The sequence below is a fragment of the Manis javanica genome, chromosome 12 (assembly GCF_040802235.1).
Source record: "Manis javanica isolate MJ-LG chromosome 12, MJ_LKY, whole genome shotgun sequence".
Taxonomy (NCBI): domain Eukaryota; kingdom Metazoa; phylum Chordata; class Mammalia; order Pholidota; family Manidae; genus Manis; species Manis javanica.
In genome coordinates this window covers 56,104,448-56,117,334 of record NC_133167.1, presented here as the reverse complement: position 1 = coordinate 56,117,334, position 12,887 = coordinate 56,104,448, and the positions used below count along the sequence as shown (strand labels likewise).

The 12,887-nt window shown below is 37.7% G+C and overlaps 1 protein-coding gene across 2 annotated transcripts in view; it reads right to left on the bottom strand.

Moving 5' to 3' along the window:
• The window catches only part of PDE11A (phosphodiesterase 11A), a 387,045-nt gene that overhangs the window by 332,837 nt on the left and 41,321 nt on the right, over positions 1-12,887 (bottom strand). For both annotated transcript variants that reach the window (XM_073218656.1, XM_073218657.1), the window contains exon 2: positions 6,149-6,307. In XM_073218656.1, the coding sequence (XP_073074757.1) occupies positions 6,149-6,307 (159 nt within the window). The remainder of the gene's footprint in view (positions 1-6,148; positions 6,308-12,887) is intronic.

Below are 12,887 nucleotides of genomic sequence, written 5' to 3'. Positions count from 1 at the left end.
TAGCCATTAAAAGGCAAACAATGCAGAGATTAGACAGTTCAAATGCAGATAAAGCATTACAACTAAAGAGTTTGAGACTGAATCCCAGGACTCAGTCTCCCAGGACTTTCCCAGGATTTTCCCAGGACTGAAATCTTATTGACCGAATACGACTCGAAATCGTGAGCCATCTGCCAGAACTTTTCAAACTGTTTGGCAAAACACTGATTTGTAATCATAATTTTATCACAACAAGTTTGAAAATCTAACTTAGTTGGAATATAAGCAGAAAAAGGGAGAAAAATGAGATGAGAACACAAGGGCCACTTCTTTCAGTTAGTTAACTCATTGCTTGTTTAGCATGTGAACGCCCAAACAAAATGAAGTATTAATAGAAAACATATAAACTTGCCTGGCAGAGTAGTTGTAATACCGCAAAGCCATCTGTAACAAGGTTTTTTGTAAAAAATAACTTTTTGAAAGTGTCTTTGTGTAGAACCTAATGCTTCATAAGATGACAGAAGAAACCTGTCCATCTTTCTCCCATTAAGTTGATTTTATTAAGCTGACTATTGTTTGGGGATTGGCTGTTATGACAGAATTATAGCTTGCAGCTATGTCTGAAGGATTTCAAAAAAAAATCTTTTGCCAGTCAAATTCCATGCAAGTCACACATCTGTGGGCTGCATTCAGTCTTCTGCGACCACCAATGTGTCCCTTTATTAGTGAGATGTAGTCAATATTCCTCCTCCTCCTAAAGTGAACTCTAATGCCTTTTGCACCCGTGGCATCTCACCAATATCCTAAATATCAGCCCTCACATAATCAGGAGCAGTTTAAAAATGTAAGGCCAAGAACTTGTGAAATCCTCCCTGTTATCTGGCTGTGAGTCTTAGACCTGTTGCAAATAACAGAATTCCAGCTTCTGTGAGTCTTAGACCTGTTGCAAATAACAGAATTCCATCTTCTTCAAGACTCATTAGCATCATCTGAGCACCGTCCTCAAAACCAGTTGGCAGCGCAGCATCACCCATAACAAGTTCCTGGATGTGGCCAGTCCCTAAGCAGCAATGCTCACTGGCTGCATCCCAGCTCTGCAGGGTGTCTGCACATGTTGGCACAAAGGAGAGCAGCAGGATAGCTGAGCACTCCAAACTGTGAACTGAAGAGAGACCACAGGCCAAAGAACCCCACAGAGATTAGCCAAAGAAGAAATTTAAGCCACAATTGCTTATATGTTGTTATAAAGTAACTGAAATAGACATATTTTTTATGCAACACCACAATAAGAAATGGCTCTTCTGGGGTTCAGGTATAGGCAATCTGGGAAGGGCAGATAAGAGCCTGCACTCATTTCCACGTCCCAGGTTTCATCTGGAGTGCACATATTTCTTGACAGATCACAAATGTTTGCTCCCATCCAGGTCTCATTATTTTATGCTACAAAATAATAGCTCCTTTTATTCACCCAGGAGTAACGAAATGATTAATTGGATACCAAGAGTCTGGTCGTACCACCTAAATCAGCTAATTTATACATATCACTGAAAAACAGGTGCATTTGCTGGAAACCCATGAAGTGAACCAGGAAATTCCAGTCATCTCTTCTGTATTATCGCCTTTGTCTGCATCTCCAGTGTGAATTACCATGCTAGTAATTTCTTGGTATGTGATGTAAATTATTGTTATTTGCATATGGTAGACTATATTTCACAAAAATGTTCACCCTCTGCTGATAAAATTATTGCTTATTATATAAGAACTTTAAAGACCATGATAATTTTAAAGTCATTAAAGGGAAGTTTTTAGGCAAAGGTTGGGTGACCATGTGTCAGGTAAAGCTTCCTATATTGAATGAGGGTAGGGCTGGTGGAAAATGGACTTGATGACCTTTCTAAGCTCTTCCATCAACCATTACATGACATAAGCACAACCACTGACATATGGAATTTCAAGGAACATACTATTATCCTATATACAGTTATGTTAGATACATAAATAGCCCAGAAATGAATATATCATAATTAATTTTCAGTTTATCTCAGAAAACAACTTGCTGATTCTTACACTGCAAAATATTTTGGAATTACACCAAACATAACACTGTTTGATATGTCTGTAGAATTTGACATTTTAAGATATTGGACATACAAATCATATTATGCTAAATGGGCATTAAATTTACCACTACCCATGTGAATGATAAATAGCAGCTATATAACAACCCTATTATGGACATTCTGAGGCTAAAAGGGATTGAGCAACTTGCTCAAGGTCACTCAGGTAAGAAGTAGCAAACAAAGACTTGAACCTGCCTTAAAGTTCTATCTGATATAGAACCCCTCACCTAACACTAAGCACTGGGCTTCTATTTCCTTTCCCTCTTCTTTGCTTGTGGGTAACAATGAAACTTCTCTTGTTGGAGTTTGTACCCATTAATGTGGAAGGAAGCTGTCTGAAGCCTGCCTGGCAGAGTCAGGAAAACTAATCTGAGAATGGAACAAAGATGGCAGGGCTCTGAGAAAAGAGGTATAAGCATGCTGCTACCACTGTAAATGGGTTCAATACTGCCAAAAGCTGTCTGATAACCTGGAATGAGAGCTATAAAACTTTTATTGCCGTCTGACTCAGAAATTTCAGTCTTTGGAATATACCCCAAGGAAATAATACAAAAAAAAAGTAATTGTTTCAAGATGTTCATTCAGTGAACTAATACTATTTGTATTAGTGAAAAATTGAAAAGAACACAAATTTCAAGTAATAAGACAGTGACTAAGCAACCTAGGCTATATAGGGGGAAAAAACTTTATAAAAAATGCCAAATGTAGACTATATTCACATGTAGACATGTATGTGGGAAATAACTTTATATTAATAAGAACACAAATTTGTATATGCATAATCTTGTACAACCAAATAAAACAGTATTTGCATTAATAGTCACACAGATAATTGTGAATTTATAAAACAGTAAATCCCTCATTCCATTGTTGAAACTCCAGCAATGGAACTGGCATATAGATTGTGCTTAATAAAAACTTATAGACTTAAATTATATAGAGGCAATTTTTTAACTGACACTAGACTGCATCTCACATGTACTAACGTGCTGTCAGTAAAAGTTAATTTTTTATGAGGGATTACGATGTACTAGGCACTCTTCCAAGTTCTTTCGCTGTATTCTCTCATTTAATCCCTTGATGCCCTTATAAGGCAAGTATTATTATTTTCATCTCTCCTCTAAGAGGAGGAAGTTGGGGCACAGAAAAGCTATGGAACTTGCCCAAGGTTACACAGGCTATGGCAGAGGTGGAATCACAACCCAAGTAGGTTCACTACATGGCCTGTATGTAGCCATTATGCCAGTGTCTTCTCTTATTTGGAAAAAGTATCTAGATCTTGTTCTTTACCATTAATCATTTCTGAATTTTGTTTTCTGCTTTTCTTCCTCATCACTCATTCCTATTTGGTTTATAATGTATAGAATCCTTGCAGGAAAGAACAATAACCAGATACAGAAGTTGAAATAAAATACTCTCCAGCCAGTACCACTTGCATGACCACAATCTACCTGCTCTAACTGGTAAGGCTTCTTCCAAGAAGCAAGACTAAAGTAGGGTTTTTAAATCAGTTGAGGGAATGGTAAAAGCTGAAAAATAAAATTCTACTGTGGGTAAATGGGATAATTGTAGAGGAGAAAAATATAGTACTTAAAGCAAGGAAATATTTAAATGAGGCTGAATCCAAGAAATAAGTCGCCTAGGGATAAATGACAAATATAGAAGAACATTTTAAAATTCTTTGGGAAAATGATAATTTAAAAATAAAAATTTATGTTTTATACTTGCCTAGTTTCTTATATTTTTGCAAAGTGTTTGTTATTTATGATCTTATTTAATTGTTATGCTGTAAATAGTGAATAGTATAGTTGACAGGTGAGGAAACAGAGTCAGGGATAAGTGGCTCACAGAAAGCAGGCCACACGTCCTTAGCTGAACTGGAACTCGGTCGCAGTTTTCATTCTCAGTAGAGGTAAACACTGATGCAGTTCAAGACAAGAACAAAGTCCTGTGCAGACCTTCCATCTGAATCATTCAGAGCCCATGAAAACCCTTATTCATAAGTATCAATCCACCGAGAAAAGTCTAGGGTAAAAAAAGTAACATAAATGGAATCAGAGATGAGAATTAAATATATAATAGGATCCCTTTAAATGAAGAGGGCAGAGTTGGGGCAGGACTATACTAACTGTGCATAAACTGAGAGTTCTGTGGGCATGTAGCTGTTACGTCTGGAAAAACACAAAACTCAGATCCTTTCATCTAAATCCTTAAAAAAGGCCTATTATTACAGGACTCTGTCATCTTTGGTACAAAATGCACAAAATATACTTTATTTACCTGTACTTTCCATGGAAACATTTGCATAGTGAATGAGGCAGCCTACATTTTATGTTTTTTAATGTCACTGTCTTACCTGGTTCTGTCTTATGGAGGCCTATGCTTTTTTTTTTAAAGACAAACTAGTTTTTTATTTATTTAAGAAAAAATTTTTTATTAAGGTATTATTGATATATACTGTTATGACAGTTTCACATGAAAAAACAATGTGGTTACTACATTCACCCATATTATCGAGTCCCCCCCTCCATACCTCCTTGCAGTCACTGTCCATCAGTGTAGTAAGATGCCACAGAGTCACTACTTGTCTTCTCTGTGCTACACTGTCTTCCCCATGATCCCCCACACCATGTGTGCCAATTATAATACCCCTCAATCCCCTTCTCCCTCCTTCCCCCCCATCCTCCCCCACCCCTCCCCTTTGGTAACTGCTAGTCTCTTCTTGGAGTCTGTGAGTCTGCTGCTGCTTTGGTCCTTCAGTTTTGCTTTGCTGTTATACTCCACAAATGAGGGAAATCATTTGGTACTTGTCTTTCTCCACCTGATGGAGGCCTGTGCTTTTTCTCAGAGGTCAGATCAAATGCTGTCTTTTACAAGAAGCCTCTTCAGATTACTCAAGTGGAACTAAGCCCCCCTTGGCCGCTTGTGGCATATCCTAGAACATCTGATTGCTGATCTTGCCCTCTGCCGTGTGCAATACCAGGATGGCAAAACACATTTGAGACTTATCTTTGTGTTTCCTATGGCCCAACACAAGTGTCTTGCACACTGTAATTGTTTACTGAATTAGTCAGAAATTGTCTGAGGTCCTACCATGCTCTAAGAATTTATAAAATCTTCTCCAGGATTTGAGCTGTTCAAATATGACTATAGATATGACCTCAGTAAAGGTCTTCACTTAAAAATCTTGTTTCCTTATATTTATATTTTATGTTGACCTTTTGTATCAGAACATTTGTATTAATTTAATACATTAGTAATTGGCACTGGCAAATAACAACCTAACATCCAGAAGGTTAAATTATAAAGTGCCTTTTTTTAATCAGATAGGAATATGGCAGTCATCAAACTTAAACAAACTAATTTGAGATTTGTTTTTCACCTCAAATTTTTAAAATATTCTACCAGATTACATTAAATATGAAAGTAAGAATTTCAAAGCCAGAATTTCAGCTCTTTAAAGAGTCTCTCTTTTGATATGAGCTGATGAATAACTGCTGAAAGAACTTAAAATTTCAGAACAAAATGTACATCACTTCCACCCAGGTCAACTGCTCTTCAGGGACCAAAATAATATTACTTTTATTAGCAATCTGGAATAACAATTAAATAACATTTATTTTAGTCAGATTTTTATATAAGAACTTAGAAAATGACTCTTTGTAGTAATTGAGAAAATGCTGAGTATCTGAAGCATAGCCCACCTTCCTATAGCCCCTGTTTCCCTCCAGGCCATGTATGGTAGTACTGTAATGCTCAATTAAGAAGCTTACTTATAAGGAAGATAAAGACCAGGGAATAATAGGACTATTACTGAGGCTGCAACAAAAAGCAAGCTAAGAAAAAGATGAAGTAATTATTTTCAATTATACCAGTTTCTATGAAATATCAAAAAAAAACCATTACATTTTATATAACATGAGAAAAAGCTCCTTGATTTGTGAACGGGCCAATCCAACAGTATTCACACAATTCCTCTCCTTTTCAGGGAGAATAGCCATCAGTGATCAAGAAAAAGAGCACAAGTCACAAAAGGCATGAAATCTTACTTTTTCATCATCTTCAGTAAATGGAGCACCTTCAGGAATCTTATTTATCGCTTGGGCCACACCGATAATCTCACCATCACTGCTTCGGATAGGCATGCATAATAGAGATTTTGTCTTATATCCAGTTAGTTTGTCGATTTCGTCATTGAATCTTCGATCCTAAAAATAAGACAGAGAGGGTCATAAACTACATGCACCCTGTAGTCAGGGAGAAGGACAAGGAAGTGTAGTTCTGTGTATGACACCTTATCCCTAGGAACTTCACCTCTTGGATTTTTAATGACAATAACAGATTTAATTTCATGTTGAATTTGCCAAAGGAACATAAATAAAAACAAATCACCCCCATAAGTTGTTAATTACAGTAAATGAAGAGAGAAACTTTAAATCTGACTATAATAATAAATCAAAGTTGGAGAAAGGGCAAACGTTTTTAATGGAACTCCACATTATGCTATTTATTAAAATATGTTATTTCATACAGAAACTACCTATGAAGTATTACATAGGAAAAATATATAATAAATATGTATTAAGCACTGTGAAAAAAATATGCTGATAAGAACTACTTTACTTCTGGTCAAAATGATCCTGTGAGAAAAGAATCTAAGCCCATAGAGAATCTTTTAAAATACTAAAAAAATATATATATATATATGGTAGGGAAAGAGGTGATAAAAGGCTTCTTTACAGAGTGTCAGCTAAAAAATGTAAAAGGAATGATAAAATTATATGGCATCTATTTTGCAACTACCAATATAATAATGGATACAAGCAAGGATCATCAACAAATACTAATACCATTGGGTGAAAAGTTATTGTTAAACAGAATATTTACATAGTCTCAAAGTGCTACTCCAAAGATTCCTTATTAAATTCAAAGAGAAAAAGATACCTTTACCAGTTAGAGATCTGGAGGAAACCACCTGAAACAAGTAATCCAATTCTGCATCACCATGAATAGACAAAATACCATCACATGCCTGCAGGTGTGATGTAATAAGGACCCATTACCATCAAGAACAAGGAGCTCTTGCAGACTGTGCAATGTGAGTCTGAGCATTCAGGGAAAGACAGTTAAGAGAAATGCAGATTATTAGTTATTCTATCAGAAACCCAACCTAGCCTCTTCAAAAATGTTAATATTATGAAAGACCAAAAACAATTTAAAATAAAATAAAACCATGGGAGCTGTGCTCATTTAAAGAAGACTTAAGAGACCTGAAATCTAAATGAAACATGTAATCCTTCATTGGAAACTGTTATGCACCTTGGACGGTGGAGGCGGGGGACAATTAGAGAACAGGGCACACAGACTTCATGCTAGATAATATCACTGTATCAGCATAAAGTGGGTTAGCTGTGATAGTGCTACTGTAATTGAATACTTCAACTTTCAAATGAAAGAAAGAAATGAGGAGAAAAGAAAAGAAATGTAAAGAAGGAAGGAAAGAGAGAGGAAAGACTCCGGAAAGGGTAGCAGAGACTGAAAATACTCCAAGGGAGATGAGAAACTGGATCCAGGCTCACGGCTTCAGGCCAGGGGCTGAAAAGAGGTTCCTCCAGGTGCCCTCAGGTCTCCCTTGTTAAAAGTCACTTAAAAAACAAGCACAAAGCACTGCTGTCCACAGCATCTAGAGCTACGAATTTCTTCGACTAAGGGCCTAAGGAGTCTGGCTGCAGGCAAGGTGACAGGCTTGTGGGGGCCCAGGCACCACCAGGACAGGAGCCCTTAGACTCTGTAGCAAAGCCTGATTCTGGTCTGCGGACCCAGGAAGGCCACCCTAAACCCTTCGCTAGGGAGGGGGGAGCCCTGAAGGAGAGAGGGAGAGCAGAACTCCAGCAGAACCAAAGCTCCGCCTCAAGATGAGGCTGCAACCAAACTTTCAGAAAAACACTAATCTGTATGAATTTTTTTAGAAATTCACGTAGGAATGGTTATGTGTCAAGCTGTGGGCTAGAAAGCACAGCAGGAGCAAGCGAGGCACCATCCCTGCGTTCATGGGCTTGAGATCTAGCAGGTGGGGCAGGTGACTAGAGAATGTAGAATCGCCTATTCTGGGGAGCGACTCTGAGGGGAAGAACAAGGTGCCGAGAGGATTTAATACAAGGGGCCTATTTTCTATGCGGATCAAGGAAGGTCTCTGTGCAAACAGGACAAGTAAGTTGTGACTTGAGTTATGAGTAAGAATTAAACAAAGACTGTTGTGAAGAACTTCCCAGGGAGCTGGAACAATGCACGTGAAGGTCCAGAATCAGGAAAAAGTTTAGTAAGTTCTGAAAACTAACAGGTCAATGTGGCAAGGTAGAGAGTCAAGGGAAATTGGAAAAGGGAGTCAGAGCCAGACCGTAGTGAGTGTTACAGGCCTGGAGAGGAGATACGTTAATCCTAAATGCAGTGGAAAATCATTGAATATTTTGAAGCAGAAGAATGGTGTGCTTCCTTATACAGCATTCTCTGAAATCATCTTATTCGTTTACTTGCTCTTCCCCACTAGGATACCATATCTAAGTCAGCAAAGATTTTGTCTCCCTTGTTTACTGTTTCATGCAGGCATATTGTAGATGCTCCATAATATTTTTTTGAGTAACAGGGTTTTTTTTAAGATTATACTGCAATTATTCAAAATACAGAAAAGTTTAAAAGGCCCTAAGGCTGCACATTTCATTCCTTGTACACTTTTACACGTGTACAGAAGAAGGACATGCAGCAATTATGAAAAGAAAAAATTGGAAACCATTTGAATGTTGGTCAATAGATAAACAAGTTATGGTCTTTTGTTTTGATAGCATAGTATACAACAATTTTAATGAATAAACTAAAGCTATTTGTTTAATCAGAGCAAACATAAAAAACATGTTAAGTGAAACAAACAAAACGCAATCTGATATCATCTAAATGAAACTACTAATACTTAAAAACAATACTAAATAATATGTATGAATTCAAAGAGATAGCAAAAGTATAAGGCACACATGGTAATAATAAACTCTAAATTTATAAAGCAGTTGCCTCTGGGGAAGAAGAGAGGAAATGGCACTGGGGAGAGGGTATAAAGGAGACTTCAACTCGAACGCACTTTTCCTTCGTCAAAAAAAAAACAAAACTGTAAAGTACATCTAGTATGCTAATGTTTTACAAACCTTAATGGCCTATTCTTATCTAAATGTTTGAAATATTTTATAATAAAATGTTTAAGACCATTTTTTAAAAATTAAGAATCTAGTGGAAGGTGATATGGATTGAAATAGGAGAAACCAGTTAAGAAATTTCAGTGGTCGAGGTAAGCCAAGAGGATTGATTGGGTTAAGACAAAGGCAGTGAAGGTAAGGAGTAGGCAGATACACGGAAAGTCGAGTACTTTCTGATGGAATGACTGAGGATGGGGAACTAAAGAAGAAGAATGAATCTCAGTTTTCAATTTGAGAAACTATATGGACAGAAGTGCCATATACTAGAATGGGGGAGTTCAAGATAAAAATGAGAGTCTACATATAAAGAAGGCCAAGAAGGTTGATACATCAGTTTATTAAACAAGGTAAGGTGCATTCTGTGACCTACATCAATGGTTCTCCACCCTGGCTGCATGGGAGAATTACCTGAGAAAGTTTCAAAACACCAGTGCCTGGGCTCCACCCCATCCCAAATTGAATCAGTCAGATCGTTGGTAATTTTTAAATGCTGATAGAAGGTGTGTCACATGAGAACTATTGTCCTAGATGATACAGAGCCTAGTAGACAGAGACATCATAAAATTCATTGATAGGAAAAGCCTTAAAATGGCAAGGAACAAGGAGACTGGCACATATTCTGGTGGTTGCATACCAGTGATGTGGGCCCTGTTAGACGGGACTTGAAAATCCACTCTGGGGTAGGCATGGCTTGTCTGCTCTCACCTTTGCGATAGTTTGCATCTCTGAATTAAGGCCCCACCCACCAAAGTCCAACTCTGAGTAGACCAGCCTCCAAGACCGTGGGGTACTCATTGCCAAAATACTCAATGCCACCTGAGAAGAACGGACATGGGAAGCTTCAGCATGACCAGGGGCACAAAAATGTCATTAACTCACCCCACCTTCTGTCCAACTCTTCACACTCACCTGATAAACTTATAACTCGAGAATAAAAAATATTTATGTTGATAAATGTGATGTTAATCTTCCAAATTAAAGCTGGAAAGAAAGACTTATTTCATTAAGTCTTGGTGATTTTTAAAAAAAATAATGCATCTTAAAACATGCTTTGTCCATGTCTTCAGTACACTCCTTATGGAATATGTCTCACAAATTAACTTAAAACTTGTATAATCCATCAAATAGGAAGTCAGAAGAGTTGATAAAATTGCACATTTTCCTAATGTACATTAATCTTTGTATTAGTTCTCCAATTTTAAAAAATGAAGAAAGATGGACCCAAAGTGGAGTTATAAATTAATTGCAGGAGAAGAAAGCTAGGAAAATAATTAGACAAAGGGACATATTACTCTGATGTTACAGAGGGAAGTAAAGTTTTAAAAGAGAAGACAAAAAATAGATTTTGTTCAAGTGATGACCACAAGCGAGTATAATAATAAGAGAAACACAGGATAGTGTGGACCTAGCCAGGGGGTCAGAAAAAATTTCCCCATAAAAGCAAAGTGTTTAAGTTGACACCCAAAGGAAAAATACCCAGGAAGCTGGAATTGTATCTAAAACCCAGAAGCAGAAGAAAGCTGATGAATTTGAGGAAATGAAGGAAGCTGAAGATGGCTCTCAAGGGGAGAATCAGAGCTGAGACAGGAAAGAGCTGGACACTGATGAAGGGGTGCTTAGTGATTAGATTTAGAATTGTACATCGATTGTAGCAGAAGGGCATCGCTAGAGGGTTTTAAGAAGGTGGGTTGGAGTACTGCGACTGACTCTTCATTTCAAGATGACCACTGGCTTACATGCAAAGAATAGATTGGAAGCAAAATATCCAGATGAGAGATAAACCATGTCTGGGCTGGGATGGTGGTTAGTGGTCGTAGGGGTGGTGGGAAATGGACTGAGTTGAAAGATATTTAGAAGGTAGAATCAATAGGACTTGCTGATTTAATTGATGAAAGATTATTAGTGTTAGAGAAGCCAAAAAAACACTCCATATGTTCGGTGCAGGTACCTGGGTGAGTGGCAGAGCAATTCATGACTGGGGAACACCAGGCAGAAGAGGTTTTGAGTGGAGAATAAGAATTCTCTTGTGGGCATTTTAAGGTTTAGTTGATTATGAGCCATCCACATGGGGGTATTGCCACCAAAGTAATTTGATGTGTGTGTGTGTATGTTTGCACACACACACACATACCTATAAATATTTATTTTTAATTTCAGGAAAAGGACTTAAGATGGAAAGTAGAGACTGTTTAGGTAAGGAAGAGGGACTCTGTTTAATAACCTACCATGAGGTTCAGGAGTTCACCACACTCACCAGCAAAGCTACACAGAAGGCCAGGTAAAGAGGAAGCAGGACCGGTAGGAAATTAGAAAGGCTGGGCCTATTTATTGCTGAAAATGGAAACTTGAATAGGAAACTAACAAATGCCTCCAGGTCTATAATGAACTATCACATGGAGAATGATGTCCAATTTTTATTCACCTCCCTTAGGACAAAAGAACAAGAAATGATCTACAACAGGCGAGATTTCTAATAAATTAAAGTAAGGGCTTCTTTAATAAGGTTGTTAAAATCTGGAATGAGTTTCTTATGAGGGTGGTAGACTCTTCTTGCTTCAAATATTTTTATGTCATAATATTTTTCCCATCTCAGATATTTTAAGAAACTGCTCTTGAGAAGTACAGGGATCTTCTCAGTGCCATTTGTGCAGACATATATTTTCCATGTGACACTCAGCTATGATTTTTAATACTTAAAGACAAAAATCATAGGGCCAAAAGCCATTTTTACTTTTAGCAACAGAGCTGATCTGCACCTGCTACATAGAGAACAGCAAATGGATAGATTTCTGACCCAGAATCTTACACTTGGCAGCCTCCTCTGAAAATTCCTGAGTTGAATGTGACACCACACAACACACTCAGAAAACAGGTCCCACCTGCAAGGTGCACTAAACACGTGGAAAGAACCAACTTCAGAAGTCTGAGCTTTGAGGTCCTCGAGAAGAGAGTTACACACACGGAACTCAAGAATCCCATCCAGACCCAAAGGGACATCATTTAGAGGCATAAGCAGCCTCAAAGCAAAAGGGAATCTGTTCCCTCTTCTTTTCATGTTCTGAGAGAGGCCACTCAGGGCTCCCGGAGGCAGAAGCCAGAGCTAAGAATCTTATGTCAGACTCACAGCAAGGATGCGTCACATAAGATTTCTTTTATCCCCTCTGTATTTAACACTTCTACTCCCAACACTTTATAGTAAAAATGTTCAGTGCTCACACTTAAGCCAAGAACAGACTTGACCTATAAGGATGCTTGTTCTAACTACAATCTCAACTCTACCTTGGGTCCTGCATAGCTGAGATGGTCTAACTCTTCTGAGAACATCCATGTAATGGTAATTATCTTTTTAGAACATACAGACAAGGAAACATGTAAACACAAAGAGCCCCTATTAATTCCATGAAATGTTTAGTGAGTTTGTATTTAAGTTATTGTGTCCATAAATTATAGAGGAACGGTGATAAAAGATGTGCATGTATAGATGGTATTTCTTCCATCTACAGAAACTGTGAGTTATTCACAGGAGCAGACAGTAGTCAGCAACCTT